General features: G+C 43.0%; 1 protein-coding gene across 1 annotated transcript in view; it reads left to right on the top strand.

The window, feature by feature from the left end:
- The window catches only part of LOC120045143 (low-density lipoprotein receptor-related protein 4-like), a 231,412-nt gene that overhangs the window by 178,347 nt on the left and 35,157 nt on the right, over window positions 1–17,908 (top strand). The window contains exons 15-26 of the mRNA XM_038990063.1: window positions 10,195–10,371; window positions 10,563–10,688; window positions 11,291–11,499; window positions 11,909–11,990; window positions 12,200–12,305; window positions 12,556–12,757; window positions 12,925–13,114; window positions 13,644–13,775; window positions 14,540–14,680; window positions 16,627–16,713; window positions 17,013–17,184; window positions 17,505–17,667. Of these exons, the coding sequence (XP_038845991.1) occupies window positions 10,195–10,371; window positions 10,563–10,688; window positions 11,291–11,499; window positions 11,909–11,990; window positions 12,200–12,305; window positions 12,556–12,757; window positions 12,925–13,114; window positions 13,644–13,775; window positions 14,540–14,680; window positions 16,627–16,713; window positions 17,013–17,184; window positions 17,505–17,667 (1,787 nt within the window). The remainder of the gene's footprint in view (window positions 1–10,194; window positions 10,372–10,562; window positions 10,689–11,290; window positions 11,500–11,908; window positions 11,991–12,199; window positions 12,306–12,555; window positions 12,758–12,924; window positions 13,115–13,643; window positions 13,776–14,539; window positions 14,681–16,626; window positions 16,714–17,012; window positions 17,185–17,504; window positions 17,668–17,908) is intronic.

Here is a 17,908-nt window from a genome sequence, read left to right as displayed (position 1 = left end):
AGAAAGAAGAGACCGGTCTGTAGTTTGAAGTCAGAGTAGTCAAGTGTTGGTTTCTTAAGGAGGGAAGCGACTGGCCATTTTGAAGTCAGAGGGGATGTAGCCAATGGTCAGGGATGAGTTGATTAGGGAAGTGGTGAATGGGAGAATATCTCCAGAGATGGTCTGGAGAAGGGAGGAGGGGATCGGTTCAATTGGGCAGGTTGTTGGGCGGCCAGATATCATTAGTCGCAGGATTTCATCTGGAGAGAGGCGAGAAAGAGGTCAAGGCCTAAGGATCCTTGGGCTCATGAATGAGGAGAGGACGTCGTCAGCCTTTTGTTTTCAAAGTGGTGACAAAGTTGTTTGCAAAGAGGATTACGGAGGTTGGAGAAGTGTTTCCCTGGGTTGGAGGCAGAAGCTTGAATGATAGTGATAGAAAGTGGCCTTAGCAGCTGATACAGAAAAGAGAAAGTATAGCGGAGTAGGGCGGGCACAATAATCATATAATCGTGTAACTGACAATTATGAACAATAACTGAACTAAAAAACATAAATCGTCATCATTGTGGATAAAATCTTTACAGCCCTGAACAACAATGAATACGCTCTCGGCATATTTTTTTTATTTATCCAAAGTGTTTGACACGGTTGATCATGAAATATTACTTTCTAAATTGCATTATTACGGTTTTCATGATTATACATATAATTGGCTATAGATTTAAGTTTATGATAGAGAACAATTTGTTTATGCATAGAGCTGTGCATCTACCAGGGCCAAGATATCCTGTGGCGTGTTATTTCTAATCTATGTCAATGAACTTGCTGCTGTGTTTTCTACTGTACTTCCCATTTTATTTGGTGCTGATACCAATTTGATTTTATCACACAATAATTTTATCTCACTAATTAATGAAGTCATATTTTCTGAATGGTTCCAGATAAACAAATTATCTTTAAATGTAAAAAAAAATCCAACTTTATTGTATTCACTAGTAAGAATAATACATATTGTAAAAAAAAAATGTGTGTGAATTAAATGGAACCCGTCACATCCACTAAATTCCTCTGAGTTCTAATTGATGAAAGTTATCCTGGAAAGATCATATTCAATTTGTCCGATGCAAATTGATAAAATCTGTTGGTATCATCAGAAAGATTATTGATTTGGTTCATCAGGCTAGCTTCCTAACTTTATACAATAGATTCGATTCATTTACCCATATCTTATTTATGTCATATTGTCTGGGCCAGTACATATGCCTCCTACCCAATGTTCCCTCAAATTTGTTTCGGCACTGAGCACAAACTTGAAAGTCTGCTGAGCGCATTCTTGAAAGTTGGGGAAATGTTGTGCAACGTCCTGCACACGTTTAGTGTGAACACTGAGGTTATACCCACTTTAAGTTACAGTTTTAAGTGGTCAAGTAGGCTACTGTGGCTATTTGATCATAATGTAGACCTACCTGAATGGCCTACCTTAAAAAACAATGGAGAAAACGCACCCCATAACATTTTAACATGGAAATAGCTGTTCTATCATTCAGCCTACAGTAGCAGCCAATGTGTCGTGTTCAATGCCTACATTCCATGAGACTTTTGGAGAAAAAAAAAACATGCAGGGCTTGACATTAACCTGCTTATCCACTTGTCCTTCAGACAAGGTGACAGAAAATGTTTGATGGAAGAAACCACTCTACAAAATAAAATTCATTATTATTCCCATAGCATTATTACAGAGAATCAGACAAATTATGCTACGTTCTGCCTATTGGGTACTTATCTTATTCAAGACCGTCTCAAAATACAACACTTCCCCTTTAAAACATAAAAAAGCTCTTTACCTGACTAGAGGGCTAGAAATGCACACACTTTGTGCTCTTGTTGGAAGCAACCACTCCCAAATTGTTGACTAGAAATTAGCTATAATTGGGGTAATAACTCACTCACTAGCAAAGAATATGAACATGTGGCTACATGCAGCTCTCACTGATCTCAAAACAAGCGCATCTACTCATGACCACTTATACTGTAGCCTAAACAAAGTCCAGTTCAAAGTGAATTGCACAGATCCGTATTTGGCAATGGCTATTTGCATATAGGCCTACTGCAGCTCTGATTGGTTATGGCACACTGGTCTGTGTAGAGTATGAGCCTGAGTCTTGCCTGTCAATGCAGTAGAATCCTACTCCAATGCGCTCTGCCTACAAGAAAATCTCTTGCACAGTTAGTTTTGTATACGAAATCTTGCGTAGATCGTTTTATTTCAGTATATTACATTGAAAGTGGCTAATATTGCATAGTTTTGATAACAATTCCCACAGTAGAGCGATGTTGAAGTGAAGTTGAATCTCGTGCTTCTCTGCACAGGCTCATATTTCTTCTGCGCCCACGCACACACGCAGCTTAGAGGGAACATTGCTCCTACCTACACAAATGACTCATCTGCACCTGTGTTAAAATACTCTTGTATATTTACGACATTAATCTACGGCAATTATGCACTTTTATATGCAAATAGTCATACCTCCCAGACAGTTTACCTAAAGCCTTCAATGGATTCTTCCAGGTTAATTCTAAAATCCATCTATATAACGCAAGACACTGCAATAACCTTCACCCTCCCCACTGCCACACCTCACATAGTAAATTCTCTATCAGATATAGAGGTACCATACTCTGGGATTCTTATCTTCACATTGCCAAAACATCATCATCCCTCAATAACTAACTCCAAGTAAAGACTGGGGGTCAGCCTGATGAACCAAACTACTTAGTCATCTCCTCCATATAGCCTAACTCTCACACACTCACATGCACACACACATTTAAACAAAACAAATATATATATATTTTTTTCATGATTACTGATCAATTAATTTATACATTTATAATTAGTTTTAACAAACTTTATTTTTTTTAACGTATGTATTGTATATAGTTTTTTTTGTGGTGTGGTTTTCATATAAGCCTTTGGGGATCCAACCACACCTGCACACACATTATAAAAAATAAAACCTCTGTATTGTTGTCTATCACTTGTTTTCTTTAGTGGAAATAAATAAATACAAAAATAAATGAGCAATCAGACATTTCAAACAGCAATGATATAGATTAGGAAAACTAGTGCTCCTCTGTCATACCTTGTGGAATTAATCAATGCCATATTTCCATTAAATTGTACAAAAAAAACAGCACACTCACATCCACACAGCAATGAATGCATAAATATTGTGACTTGGAACCAAGGGTGTGGGTGTTTGTGCGTGAGAGAGAGTTTCTGTGCGCTAGTGTGTGTGTGTGTGTGTGAAAGACCGTGGGAGATATGACATTATGACAAGTGCAGATCAGTGTTCGGTGGATCATCACCACTCCCGACACACTTCACCCACCACCCTTCCCCCCGGTCTGCTGATTGGGCCTAACGTTGCTGGCTCACCCGATCTGGAAATCAAAGCTGAGCTGCCCTCTGTTTATGGGGAGAGCGGGAGCCATGAGCTTCGTCCCAAATGGCACCATATCGGTCATAACAAAGGGAGACAGGAGTGGAGGTCCTCCTCAGTGTCCATCTAAAAACAGAGGCGATAGATAGGTATGTTTGCTTGTTGTCACAACCTGCTCCTGTATGGCTTAGTTAGCAACGCCAAGGACTGTAGGTTAGATTCTCGCTGGGGTCATCCATACAAAAGATGTATGCAGGCATGACTGTAAGTTGCTGGTTAAAGCGTCTGCTAAATGACATATACACTCGCCGACCAGTTTATTAGGTTCAGTGTGGCCGTGGCTTGTTCTATAAAGCATGCAGGCGGATGGGCATCAAGGCTAGGGCTGACCCCATTTAGTCGACTGGTCGGTTGTTTCGTCGATAGGTTTTTGTCGACCAAGATTTTTTTGGTCAAGCAGTAGCAAATATATACAGTGGGGAGAACAAGTATTTGATACACTGCCGATTTTGCAGGTTTTCCTACTTACAAAGCATGTAGAGGTCTGTCATTTTTATCATAGGTACACTTCAACTGTGAGAGACAAAAATCCAGAAAATCACATTGTATGATTTTTAAGTAATTAATTTGCATTTTATTGCATGACATAAGGATTTGATCACCTACCAACCAGTAAGAATTCCGGCTCTCACAGACCTGTTAGTTTTTCTTTAAGAAGCCCTCCTGTTCTCCACTCATTACCTGTATTAACTGCACCTGTTTGAACTCGTTACCTGTATAAAAGACACCTGTCCACACACTCAATCAAACAGACTCCAACCTCTCCACAATGGCCAAGACCAGAGAGCTGTGTAAGGACATCAGGGATAAAATTGTAGACCTGCACAAGGTGAGAAGGCAACAACTGTTGGCCCAATTATTAGAAAATGGAAGAAGTTCAAGATGACGGTCAATCACCCTCGGTCTGGGGCTCCATGCAAGATCTCACCTCGTGGGGCATCAATGATCATGAGGAAGGTGAGGGATCAGCCCAGAACTACACGGCAGGACCTGGTCAATGACCTGAAGAGAGCTGGGACCACAGTCTCAAAGAAAACCATTAGTAACACACTACGCCGTCATGGATTAAAATCCTGCAGTGCACGCAAGGTCCCCCTGCTCAAGCCAGCGCATGTCCAGGCCCGTCTGAAGTTTGACAATGACCATCTGGATGATCCAGAGGAGGAATGGGAGAAGGTCATGTGGTCTGATGAGACAAAAATAGAGCTTTTTGGTCTAAACTCCACTCGCCGTGTTTGGAGGAAGAAGAAGGATGAATACAACCCCAAGAACATCATCCCAACCGTGAAGCATGGAGGTGGAAACATCATTCTTTGGGGATGCTTTTCTGCAAAGGGGACAGGACGACTGCACCGTATTGAGGGGAGGATGGATGGGGCCATGTATCGCGAGATCTTGGCCAACAACCTCCTTCCCTCAGTAAGAGCATTGAAGATGGGTCGTGGCTGGGTCTTCCAGCATGACAATGACCCGAAACACACAGCCAGGGCAACTAAGGAGTGGCTCCGTAAGAAGCATCTCAAGGTCCTGGAGTGGCCTAGCCAATTATCCATACCTGAACCCAATAGAAAATCTTTGGAGGGAGCTGAAAGTCCGTATTGCCCAGGGACAGCCCCGAAACCTGAAGGATCTGGAGAAGGTCTGTATGGAGGAGTGGGCCAAAATCCCTGCTGCAGTGTGTGCAAACCTGGTCAAGAACTACAGGAAACGTATGATCTCTGTAATTGCAAACAAAGGTTTCTGTACCAAATATTAAGTTCTGCTTTTCTGATGTATCAAATACTTATGTCATGCAATAAAATGCAAATTAATTACTTAAAAAACATACAATGTGATTTTCTGGATTTATGTTTAGATTCCGTCTCTCACAGTTGAGGTGTACCTATGATAAAAATGACAGACCTCTACGTGCTTTGTAAGTAGGAAAACCTGCAAAATCGGCAGTGTGTCAAATACTTGTTCTCCCCACTGTATATATTTCTGATGGCACACGAGACACCTGTCTGATTTTCGCATGTCTCAGTGCGCTAATCATGATGGCACACCAGTATCACATTTACCGTTAATTCCCATAATTTCTAATCTACAATGTTTGTTTGGTTAGGGTAATTTCTGTTAATGCATTCAATATATTATAAATACAGTCTTTTACCATTCTCATTGTCTGAGTGGACACGTTGTTTGCGGACTGCAAAACCTAGGCTACACTTGTGAGGAACAAGTTTTGGTTTATTTAATTTCCGAGTTGTCAATTTATTCATTGCATTTTATTTGTAAGGCTCCAGTCAATGTTGAGTAAGGACGCAGTCCTGATTATGCATAGACGTAGGCCTAGGCTACCTGGCCTGCACACAAATGTAGTCCTATAAATGTGCCCATTTGGGGATCTGATAGTATTTCTGATTGTCTTAACTCACCACCACTGTGGATCTTCTCAAAGTATTTTTTCTTCACCTCAAACAGCAAGTAAACAAAGTCCGTTTTTACATCCATTGAGAATTACAATAGTTCCTCAACGTAGCCTATTAAAAAATATTTCAAGCTCTCTTTCGATAACCACTCCATTCTCTACTTGTTGTGAAAGGGGGAAAGAATGTCATGCTCTGATCCGGTGGAAATGTCATAAAATAGGCCTACCACAAAGCTCATCTCTAAGCTAAGGACCCTGTGACTAAACACCTCCCTCTGCAACTGGATCCAGGACTTCCTGACGGGCCTCACCACAGGTGGTAAGGGTAGGCAACAACACATCTGCTACTCTGATCCTCAACACTGGGGCCTCTCAGGGGTGCGTGTTTAGTCCCCTCCTGTACTCCCTTTTCACCCACGACTGCGTGGCCAATCACGACTCCAACAGCATCATTAAGTTTGCTGACGACACAACAGTGGTAGGCCTGATCACCGACAACAATGAGACAGCCTATACGGTGGAGGTCAGAGACAACAACAACTCCCTCAATGTGAGCAAGACAAAGGAGCTGATCGTGGACTATAAGAAAAAGAGGTGCTAACAGGCCACCATTAACATCGACAGGGCTGTAGTGGAGAGGGTTGAGAGTTTCAAGTTCCTTGGTGTCCACATCACCAACAAACTATCATGGTCCAAACACACCAAGACAGTTGTGAAGAGGGCACGACAACAGGAGACTGAAAAGATTTGGCATGGGTCTCCAGATCTTCCAAAAGTTCTACAGCTGCACCATCGAGAGCATCCTGACCAGTTGCATCACTCTCTGGTATGGCCACTGCTCTGCATCTGACCGTAAGGCGCTACAGAGGGTAGTGCGTGCGGCCCAGTACATCACTGGGGCCAAGCGTCTTGACATCCAGGACCTATATACTAGGCGGTGTAAGAGGAAGGGCCAAAAAATTGTCAAAGACTCCAGTCACCCAAGTCATAGACTATTCTCTCTGCTACCACTGAGCAAGCAGTACTGAGTGCCAAGTCTAGGAGCAAAGGGCTCCTTGTCTACAGCTTCTACCCCCAAGCCATAAGACTGCTGAACAGTTAATCAAATGGCCACCCGGACTATTTACACAGCTGCTTGCTGTTTATTATCTATGCATAGTCACTTTACAAATTACCTCGACTAACCTGTTCCCTCGCACATTGTCTCGGTAAGGTCTACACCTGTTGTATTCGGCGCATGTGACAAATCAAATGTGATTTGATTTGATTACTTATCCCTTGTGCAAATAGACTACAGCTGTGTCTGTCCGGAGCTCACTGGCGCAGGAAACTCTGAGGGCCCAGAATATTTTATACAATGTTGCAAGTTTTTTAGTGCAAGCTTCAGGCCGGACCAAGTTGATAGTTGATACAATGTTTCAAGTTCCTTTCAGACAGGCCATGCATAGCCAATATGGGATTTTATACGGGATGTTTTCTACCTGCAGGCTGCAATATTTTTTGGCTTTATGTAGGATATTTTTATATAGTTGGCAATGGCAATAGAATTTACTTTTAGAATTTTGATCAACCACATGATAATGATTTTGAGATACGAAGACTTTATTATAAATGAAATGAAACTGTTCCATGAAAATGTGCATTTGAAAATCGTAACTGGCACGCAGATCGGTTCGAAATGGTAAGATAAATTGGCACTCCCAATGGAAATAGTTACCTACCCCTGTTGTAGCCTATTACTGGCAACTTCAGGAGCTTAATGGCAGAATCTGCAGAGGCCAGCAGTAGCTGAAGGAGGAGGGTGGAACAGTTTTTTTTTTTCTGGTTATGCTATCTTGATCTCTGGCTCCCTCTTGAGTCATTTTTCAGTTTTAATTATTTAATCACGTTAGAACGTTAGAATAGGAAAAATGAGTGACCTAAGCAACTTTGAGCGTGGTATGATCGTCGGTGCAAGGCGCGCTGGATCCAGTATCTCAGAAACAGCCGCCCTCCTGGGCATTTCACGCTCGACAGTGTCTAGAGTTTACTGAGAATGGTGCAACAAACAAAAAACTTCCGTCAAACAGCTTGTGATGAGAGCGGTCGAAGGAGAATGGCAATAATCGTGCAAGCTAACAGGCGAGCCACAAACTGACAAATAATGGTGCAGTACAACAGTGGTGTGCAGAACGGCATCACGGAACGCACAACTCGTCGATCCTTGTCATGGATGGGCTATTAGAGCGAACAACCACACCTGGTTCAACTCCTATCAGCTAAAAACAAGAAGAAGTGGCTTTAGTGGAGGGGAGAATAGAAGGAATGTCTTTTAGGAGAGGAAAAGGAGGGTTACCCACTGCCCTGTGTGAGTGTTTGATTAGAGGAGGAGGGGTGCGTGAGGGGTGATAGGGGGAGGAGGTCAGGTGTAGAGGGTACCTGTCCAGCCCTGTGTGAGCAGCCTTTATTGATGTGTGCTCTCGGGATAAAAACCTGTAATTGGCCCTGTACCTCCACTAGGCCGTCTGTTTGCTCAGACAACAGGAAGAACAAATGGGACGTGTGCCTGTGTGTGCCTGTGTGTGTGTGCCTGTGTGTGTGTGTGCCTGTGTGTGTGTGCACGCATGCATACTTTTTTGTGTGCATGTGCGCATCTCTGTGTGTGTGGTCGTTTGAGAAACATTTGGAGACATGCCAGTCCTTTGTCATGGTATCTGGTGAGTGATGTGGGTGACACCCTTATCCTCTGAGCACACCTGTGCACCTTCGGGGGCGAGGTGGGGGTGGGCAGTAAATGAGACAATAGGAGAGGGGGTATAGCGAGGGATGTTGTGGGGACAGAGAGGGATGGAAATGTGGGCTTTTTTGGAGGGGGGGGTGAAAAGTAGGAAGGGGAGAGACAGAGAAGGACACACTAGAGCAAGTGAGGGAGATAATGAGAAGAGTGGGGACAGAGAGGGGAGAGGTTACATGTGGGTGGAAGGTAGACCCCCATGGAAGATTCCCTGTTGCCTTACAGCTGCTGGCCCAGCTGTCCCTTAGAACAGAGACAGAAAAGAGAGAGTAGGCCCACATACCACCAGTGTGCCTGCTAGCTGCCCTTGAAAGAGAGAGGAGAGCGTCAACCCAACTCTGACTCCCCTTCACACTCATGTCTAACCATGTGTCTCCTTGAAGATAACATCAGTAACACACACACCAAGTATCATCTTACACACACCTGGAGACCTAAAGAAAAAGATAGACAGATGGAGAAACAGGAGAGAGAGAGAAAAATTCCAATGTTTCCCTGAAGCTAATGTTATTTAGTTTTTTTTCTGAGGGGTATGATACTTTAAGTATGTATCTGAGTATTGGTTTACATTAAGAGTTAGGTAATATCTTCTCCTCTCTCCCCAGGTTTGGTCTTTCACCACTCTTCATTTACACCCCACTGTAAAACCCTGGTATAAAATACTAGACCTGTGTAAGACCTTTATGGCAGCAAGCTCACCACAAACTGTGCACCACCAACAGAAATAAACAAGGGGGAAAATGATGTTCTTTCCATCCATCAGTTGAGCGTATTCAGCACTCTCTGATGTTCTCTGTGCTTCGCCAAAAATGTAGGCAATCTGGCCAATAGGGCCACTTCAGCTGGGCTAATGAATGAATAGAGGGACAATGGTATGGAAGTGTTCCACATATGTTCTCCACCAAAGACTGTGGCCCTATTTAAATGACCAAATCATTGTTCCCTTCCTTTCTTTGATCAATCCCTCCCTCCTTTCTTCAAGTAGTCAAACAGGGACTTCTTCTCAGAAGAAATCTATAGAGCTAGCACTTAACTCCCAAAGCTTATGTCATTAGCGAGTGGCTAATAAGAAACAGGCTAACTCAAACCAGCTCTGATTAAGGCTGAATACAATAGGGGGACACAATTGAAAAGACAACAACATTAACTCGTCCTTATTTGATGGTGTGAGGAATCAGATCTTGTCCAACTTTGTGCTATTTTACTTTGAAGATAATTGTCCCTTTACTCCAGATTGGTTTTATTTGGTGTTTTGTTTTAGTTTGTGGAGGAACTGTTTAGGGATTTGTGTGTGGCTGTGTGTTGATTTAGTTGCTGATCCAATGGTTGCTTGTTGTTTGAAATCATGTAACCCCCCCTCATTCTATACCACTTGGTCTAACTCCTTTAAAGGGTCAACGAGAATGTTCCAATGTTGTTCTTGTGTTTCAGTAATAAAGACAACATATGCTTCTTTAAATACATATATTTGTCTATCTCTCTCTCTGTCTTTCTCTCTCTCTCTCTGTCTTAACTCTCTCTCCATCAAGGCTTGCCCCATCCATTTGCCATCACCGTATTTGAGGATAGCCTTTACTGGACAGACTGGCACACCAAGAGCATCAACAGTGCCAACAAGTTCACGGGCAAGAACCAGGAGATCATCAGAAACAAGCTGCACTTCCCAATGGATATACACACACTGCACCCGCAGAGACAGCCCGCAGGTCAGTCAGACACAAACGCACATCCAATCTAATACACACACATGCTCCTTCATGCACATACAAACGCGCTCACACACACATACAAACACACACACACACACCACCCACAGATGCACTCTGTTAGTCAGTAACACACCTGCACACTCACTCACAGAGTGCTTCTAACCTCTCCCCCCTCCCCTCTTCTCCAGGTGGGCGTAACCGATGTGGGACCAACAACGGGGGCTGCAGCCACCTCTGTCTCCCTGGCAACAAGACCTATACCTGCGACTGCCCCACGGGCTTCAAGAAAGTGGACCAGCATAACTGTGCCCTGAGTGAGTATACTTACTTGCCTACAAGAACACACTACACTCTAGGTAGAATGCTAGAATATTTGTTGACATTTCAATGTGATTATTTAGAGTTGTAAATATTTTTGTGTTCATTTAGGCATTGCTTTATTCTAAATATAAACTCAATGTTTGCTAAGTACATTTTCAGTCCAGTTGACTAATGCTAAAGGGCAACTCCACCACTTTTAAACCTCATTTTCATTATCCCCAGCACAATACCAGTGTCTGCATATGTGAAGACGGCATATTTTAGCGTTTTATAGAAGTCACAGAGTAGCATTTTTTTGGATTTTTTAGGACCTTTCTTCTTATCTAGCTGTTTTTACATATGTAGACACTGGTTTGGTGCTGGATATAATGAATATGAGGTTGAAAGGTGGCAGAATTGCCCTTTAATAGCATGTGTTAGTTTAGTTAGGTTCCAATTGTCCACACTAGAATGACCAATACATTGCTTAATCCTAAGGGGTACGCTAGTGTGGATAATTGGAACAGAGCCTTGATGTATGTTGTTGTATTGTGTGTTGTGATGACCCTGTTGTTAAACCTAGAGAACTGACAGAAGACCTTTGGTCTTTGATCAGGTCTTGACAAGTTCCTGCTTTTTGCCCGAAGGACGGACATCCGACGAATCAGCTTCGACACCGAGGACATGTCGGATGATGTCATCCCGCTGGCCGACGTACGCAACGCCGTGGCACTGGACTGGCACGCCGAGGAGGGCTTCATCTATTGGACGGACGTCACCACCGACTCCATCAACCGGGCCCAATGGGACGGCTCAAGGCAGGAGGTCAGTTCCTCCCAATATTATTTCCCATATTAGTTAGTCATTTAGCAGATGCTCCTATCCAGAGCCACTTACTGTACAATGGAAGGTGCATTCAACTAAAGTAAGGGAGACAACAACCACCCATCAAGATCATTACAAGTACAATAGCTAGTATTAGAGAAGAAAACAGTTTAGTGTTATAGTGATGGATGTTTGGTCTAATCCTTGGTAAGATACAATTGTTTTGGGGAATCACTTTAGCTGATGAGATCAGTCCCTTGCACTTTACTTTTAACCAAATGTCGCCACCTATTGATGAGAGTCTGGTATCACAGTTCATTTTACAGCTGTTTTGACTTTTTTGCATTGGGGATGTACTTCAATTAAGTTACTGTGCTGTGTTGAAATGAGTTGTTATTGTGTGTGTCAGGTGGTGGTGGACACCAGTCTGGAAAGTCCAGCCGGTCTGGCTATTGACTGGGTGACCAACAAACTTTACTGGACCGACGCAGGTAAGAAACCTTACCTGTACCCGTGTTCAAGATTTAAATGACTATAGGGTAGTGGTACAAACGGAAATTTGTACCACTGTGTATCATGTCAGGTATAGACTACCTGGAAGTCTTTTTTGACTAGTCTTTATTGAGTCATTTGTTGTACAAACAATAATTAATTGTGTGAGTGTGTGCGTGCTTGTGTGTGTGTGCGTGTGTGAGATCAGGTACAGATCGTATCGAGGTATCTAACGCAGACGGGAGCATGCGTACCGTTCTGATCTGGGAGAATCTTGACCGACCCAGGGACATCGTGGTTGACCCAATTGGAGGGTGAGTCAGAGGTCAAGGGTCAATATCAGGCGTCAGCTAACCAATGACACCCCTGACAGTAGTTTACAGAGTAGCGTGTAAACACACCTTTTTTCCCAGCAGTCCAATAGAGTCCTCCCAAAAAGTTAGCGCTGCATGGACTTTGTTGTTTACCACTGACACCTAATCTGAACATACAGTATACAGATGAATTGTGCACACCACATACATGTACAGTTTACTGATGCATGATTTTCCCTGAGTACCATAGATATATGTACTGGACAGACTGGGGTGTGAGTCCTAAGATAGAGCAGGCAGGGATGGACGCATCCAGCCGTATCGTCATCATCTCTTCCAACCTGACATGGCCTAACGGACTGGCAATTGACTACCAAACACAGCGCCTGTACTGGGCCGACGCCGGGATGAAGACCATCGAGTTTGGCAACTTTGATGGCTCAGACAGACAGGTGAGGTGGTCTTGAAGGGATAGTCTTTGCAAGTTTTAGCTTATTTTCAAACTATTTTTGTATGTTGGATGGGTATTTAATCAAGTGAGACTTTTTACTCTGTGAATCAGAAGACTGGCTAATATTTTTATTCCCCCCGTCCCACTCTCCCCTCCATTGGTGTCCAGGTGTTGATTGGCAGTCAGTTGCCCCACCCCTTTGGGCTGACTCTGCATGAGGAAAAGCTCTATTGGACAGACTGGCAGTCCAAGAGCATCCAGTGTGCCAACAAAATGACTGGCCTGGGACGACAAACACTCGCCGAGAACCTGGAGAACCTCATGGATATTCACATGTTCCACCGCTACCGCACCACCGGTGTGTGTGTGTGTGTGTGTGTGTGTGTGTGTGTGTGTGTGTGTGTGTGTGTGTGTGTGTGTGTGTGTGTGTGTGTGTGTGTGTGTGTGTGTGTGTGTGTGTGTGTGTGTGTGCCCTGTTGGCACTCTGAGTATTTTGTGACATGATACTAGACCCCCACCCCCAACACCAGGTCCAGTGTCCCTCCCTGTCACTAGTGGGATTAGGGGCCAGGTAAACTGATCCTAGATATGTGGTTCAGAGGGCAAAAAGCACCTTGGGCTCATACCAGGCTGAAGCAGCACTGATAAGTAAGGATGTCAAACGTTCAGCCTGCTGCACAGACCCCATTGCCATGGAGGCTCTAGTCTAGAGCGCACGGTTAAATTGTGTTTGAGATCATTTTTAAACTCTCAACTGTTAAATGAGTGAGACATATATGTCATTGTTGCAATAGTTTGTGAGTGGGCAACATATACTATCATCTTACGTTTTCATGTTGAATAATTATATATTGCGCTCTCTCCCCCCTCTGTCCCTCACTCTCTAGTGCGGACACCTTGTGCGGTGAATAATGGGGGCTGCAGTCACCTGTGTCTGTTGGCTCCACCCACAAAAGGCTCCAGCTGTACCTGTCCTACTGGCATCAACCTTCAGCTGGACGGAAAGACCTGCACACACGGTAGCATAGCAACAATATCATATTATTACCAGCACCCATTGTACAACAACCCATGGTACATTGGATGTTTTGGTGCCTCTGGGGCAATTTAGACACCTGATTGAGGACCTTATTACTGATGAATTTGTTTATGTTTTATGACCTTGTTCGGTTTCTGTTGCATTTTGTATTTTCTGAAATTCAGGGCTCTTTAAAAAAGACCTTGGTCTCAGTATGACTACCTGGTAAAATAAAGGTTTAAAACAAAAAAACAAGAGCAAAACAACACTATACCACATATCTCATCACTTTAACACAATTAACTACAGAGATATTGATAACAATGGTTGATTAATATTTTTTTTTTTTAATCTCATCTTGAATTAAAGGAGAGAAAAAAATACATAGTTTAGTATTTTGTTCATTAGCACGCTGTTGATATGGTCCCAACATGTGTGCATGTCAGCAGTAAAGTTTTCAAGATGGAGCACTTTCAGTAAAAATCTTACTGTGATAGTAATGTGTTTTGCATTATCGTCACACTCTTTTCTTTGTACTCTATCTTGAAAACGTTACTGCTGACATCCCTTTAATTACTACCTTCACCGTCAAGGCCCAAGCTGAGATACAGTATTTACAGCCCGTTGATCCTTAAAGAATATCACTTACAAATGCCTCATAAGCTTAGTTCTACTGTATAACCTCATCATAATCCAAAATATAAGGTGGTTTTATTCCATAAAACCTGTACTCTCCATACTGACAGTGTTGTGTCCTGGTTGTAGGGATGAGTAGTTTCCTGATCTTTGCACGGCGGACTGATATCAGGATGGTCTCTCTGGACATCCCCTACTTTGCTGATGTGGTGCTGGCTGTCAACAGATCCATGAAAAACACCATCGCCATCGGAGTGGACCCTAAAGAGGGTGTGTATGTGTGTGCGTCTGTGCGTGTGTTTCAGGTTTTCTGTCATCTCAGTGTGGTATGAACACGAAAATGAGGAAGGTCTGCACTTAGGTTTTGCAGTAAAAATAAATAAAAATGTATTCAATCTTTCAGACCAGACATTTCGCTTGAAAGGGCTTCATCATCAGTGTCCTTTGACAAAAAAGTGTCATTTTTTAATTGTGATCTGAATGTGCACCTGTGGTGGTCGGTGCCATTTAAGATAAGGGAGCAAGACATTTTTTTCAATGAGCATGGCCTTATTTCTATTACAGTGTATTGGATGACTGTCATTCATATTTCATTCATCCAGCTCAATTTAACATTGATAGGTTTAGGCTACTACATGATACAAAAATGTTACCAATAGCCATCATGAGGTTGCTACAACGTATCCTACGAATGAAAGTTTACCACACATAGGTCGAGATAAATGTTTTTGTAATCAAGGTGACAGACAGTGAATGACGCATTCAATACTGCCTTGCACACTACTTCCCTACATCTAGCTGATCTAGGGTGTAATCATTTGTCTAGCAGTTGCAAACGAGAGTTTCTATTGGACAAATTCAGGTATGTTGATCCCCGTTTCGTTCTGTTTGCTTCTGTTTTAGAAACGTTTTTCAACAGAATCGGCAGAATAAATACACCCCTGATCACCCGCACACACAGTTCACTTTCATAGCAGCCACATACAAACAGCATGATCACTTTGCTCGTTGTATAATTATTTCTCTCATTTACGCTGTCTTCCTGTCTCCTTTTCCCTTCACTTGTGGACTTCATTGCACAACACATTAGCTGTCTGTGACCGGGCGACAAAACCTTTCCAAGCCAAACCTTCATACCATTAACGCTAATCGGTACACACAGTCTACATCGTTGTCACCATATTAGCTAATGTCATAGTCAACATAGCTAATAGAACTAACGCGTTAGTAAACCTGCTACAATCACGCAGTTTAGCAGTTACACTGGGCCCCGGTGGCAATACATTTATAAAACCAAAAGCTTATCTTGATTTGGAAGAGTTCCAGTGTTGGATAGCCATAGCCAGCAAGCTAACATAGCATCCCTCTCTGTTTGAGCCGGGTGTTTGAGTAGGCTAAACTAGCTAGCTGCATTCATTAGCTGAGAAAGTGAAAAAAAATACAACAAAATATAGCTAGCTCGCTCTCTCTCTCTTGCTTCTCCTTCATTTATGAAGAAATATATTTGTTCTCTAATCCTTTGATTGGGTGGACAACATGTCACTTCGTGCTGTAAGAGCTCTGATAGGTTGATGGGCGTCCTCCGGAAGTTGTCATAATTACTGTGTAAGTCTATGGAAGGGGGTGAGAACCATGAGCCTTCTAGATTTTGAATTGACGTCAGTGTTCCCAGAGGAGGACGGAATCTACTGTAGCTGTCCTCCGGCTAAACCATGGCACTACCCCAGAGAGTACTGTTGAGGCTACTGTAGACCTTAATTTAAAACACACTGTTTTGCAATGATTATTAAAACTATTAATTATAAACTATACTAACTACATTCATGTCACTGGTGACGTAAATATAGTTAGTATACTTTTTTATCTATAATGGATAACTTTTTAATGCTTCACTATTTCAATTTTGATGAACTTCATTGAGGAGGATGATCCTTCCCTTCCTCCTCTGAGGAGCCTCCACTGATGTGGAGGCTAAACAGTGACTAACAGTTTGTCTTTGTAACACGTGGTCCCGTGTGGCTCAGTTGGTAGAGCATGGCGCTTGCAACGCCAGGGTTGTGGGTTCATTTCCCACGGGGGGACCAGGGTTCAATTCCCACGGGGGGACCAGGATGAATATGTATGAACTTTCCAATTTGTAAGTCGCTCTGGATAAGAGCGTCTGCTAAATGACTTAAATGTAACCTTGATGTGTGTGTGTCTACTGCCCCCTGCAGGTAAAGTGTACTGGTCAGACAGCACACTGAAGAAGGTGAGTAGAGCTAACATCAATGGGACGGCTCATGAGGATATCATCGCTACAGGTGAGGGAAATAATCAATCAACTTAAAACATACAGTATCTGAATCATATTACAGATAGGCTAGTGTCTTTTTTGTCTATCTGCTGTATTACAGAGGAATATTCATCTATATTGTGAAACAAATGACCTGTAGCACTGAAATATTTCAACTTCTATTCTTCTACATACCCTTCTCTCACTTCCGCTAATCCTCTCCCTTCTCCTTAACTTTATATCATTCGCTCCTTTCTTCCACTCTTTCTTTCTTTATTTATTTTCTTCCTTCCTTCCTTCTTCCTCTCTTTTTCTCTCGCTCTCCAGGTCTGATGACCACTGATGGTCTGGCGGTGGATGCGGTGGGTCGAAAGATCTACTGGACTGACACCGGAACGAACCGAATCGAGGTGGCCAACCTGGACGGCTCCATGAGGAAGGTTCTGATCTGGCAGAACCTGGACAGCCCGCGAGCCATCGCCCTCTACCACGAGATGGGGTAAGGAGTTAGAGTTTGGCTAACAGGTTCACTGTGCACAGCAGTGTGTTTAGCTCAAAGTTCTGATTTTGCACTTGTTTTTATATTAAAATGTAATTTATACTATCAATGTACTGAATAATCATATGCAGACTGTGAGAGAGTTAGTTCCTGTGTGTTTTTAGGTATTTTTGTTTGTAGGTCAATACAAGTTGACCCGTCGTGAATTACACCCCAGGAATTTACTTTCTAAACAGCCTAGATTGGGAAATAGTTAGCCCTCCTTTGTCAGTCTTCTAACGACTTCCAGTGTGACATTCATTTCTCTCTCTCTCCTCCAGGTATATGTACTGGACAGACTGGGGGGAGCATGCTAAGCTGGAGCGGTCAGCGATGGATGGCTCGGACCGTTTGGTTCTGATCAGTAACAACCTAGGCTGGCCTAACGGACTGGCCATCGACAGTGCCGGCTCACAGTTACTGTGGGCCGACGCGCACACAGAGGTCAGTCGCCCTGTCCGAAAAGCTAAAGCAGAGGTCAACCAATCCTGAGAGCTACAGAGTGTGCAGGCTTTTGTTCCACAGCTGGGTCATGTTTAAAATAGGACACACCATAGCAAAAGCATTTTGCCACTGAAATGACAATTCTGTGTTCTTATTGGAGAAGAAGAATGGAGAATCTTCAATAAACCAGGACTAGGCTTATTCTGTGTCTGGAAAACCGGCCTATTGAGTCAGTGAATTA

This window comes from Salvelinus namaycush, chromosome 1, assembly GCF_016432855.1.
Source record: "Salvelinus namaycush isolate Seneca chromosome 1, SaNama_1.0, whole genome shotgun sequence".
Classification (NCBI taxonomy): Eukaryota; Metazoa; Chordata; class Actinopteri; order Salmoniformes; family Salmonidae; genus Salvelinus; species Salvelinus namaycush.
Note: the sequence above shows the minus strand (reverse complement) of the source record. Positions and strands in the feature narration are given on the sequence as shown.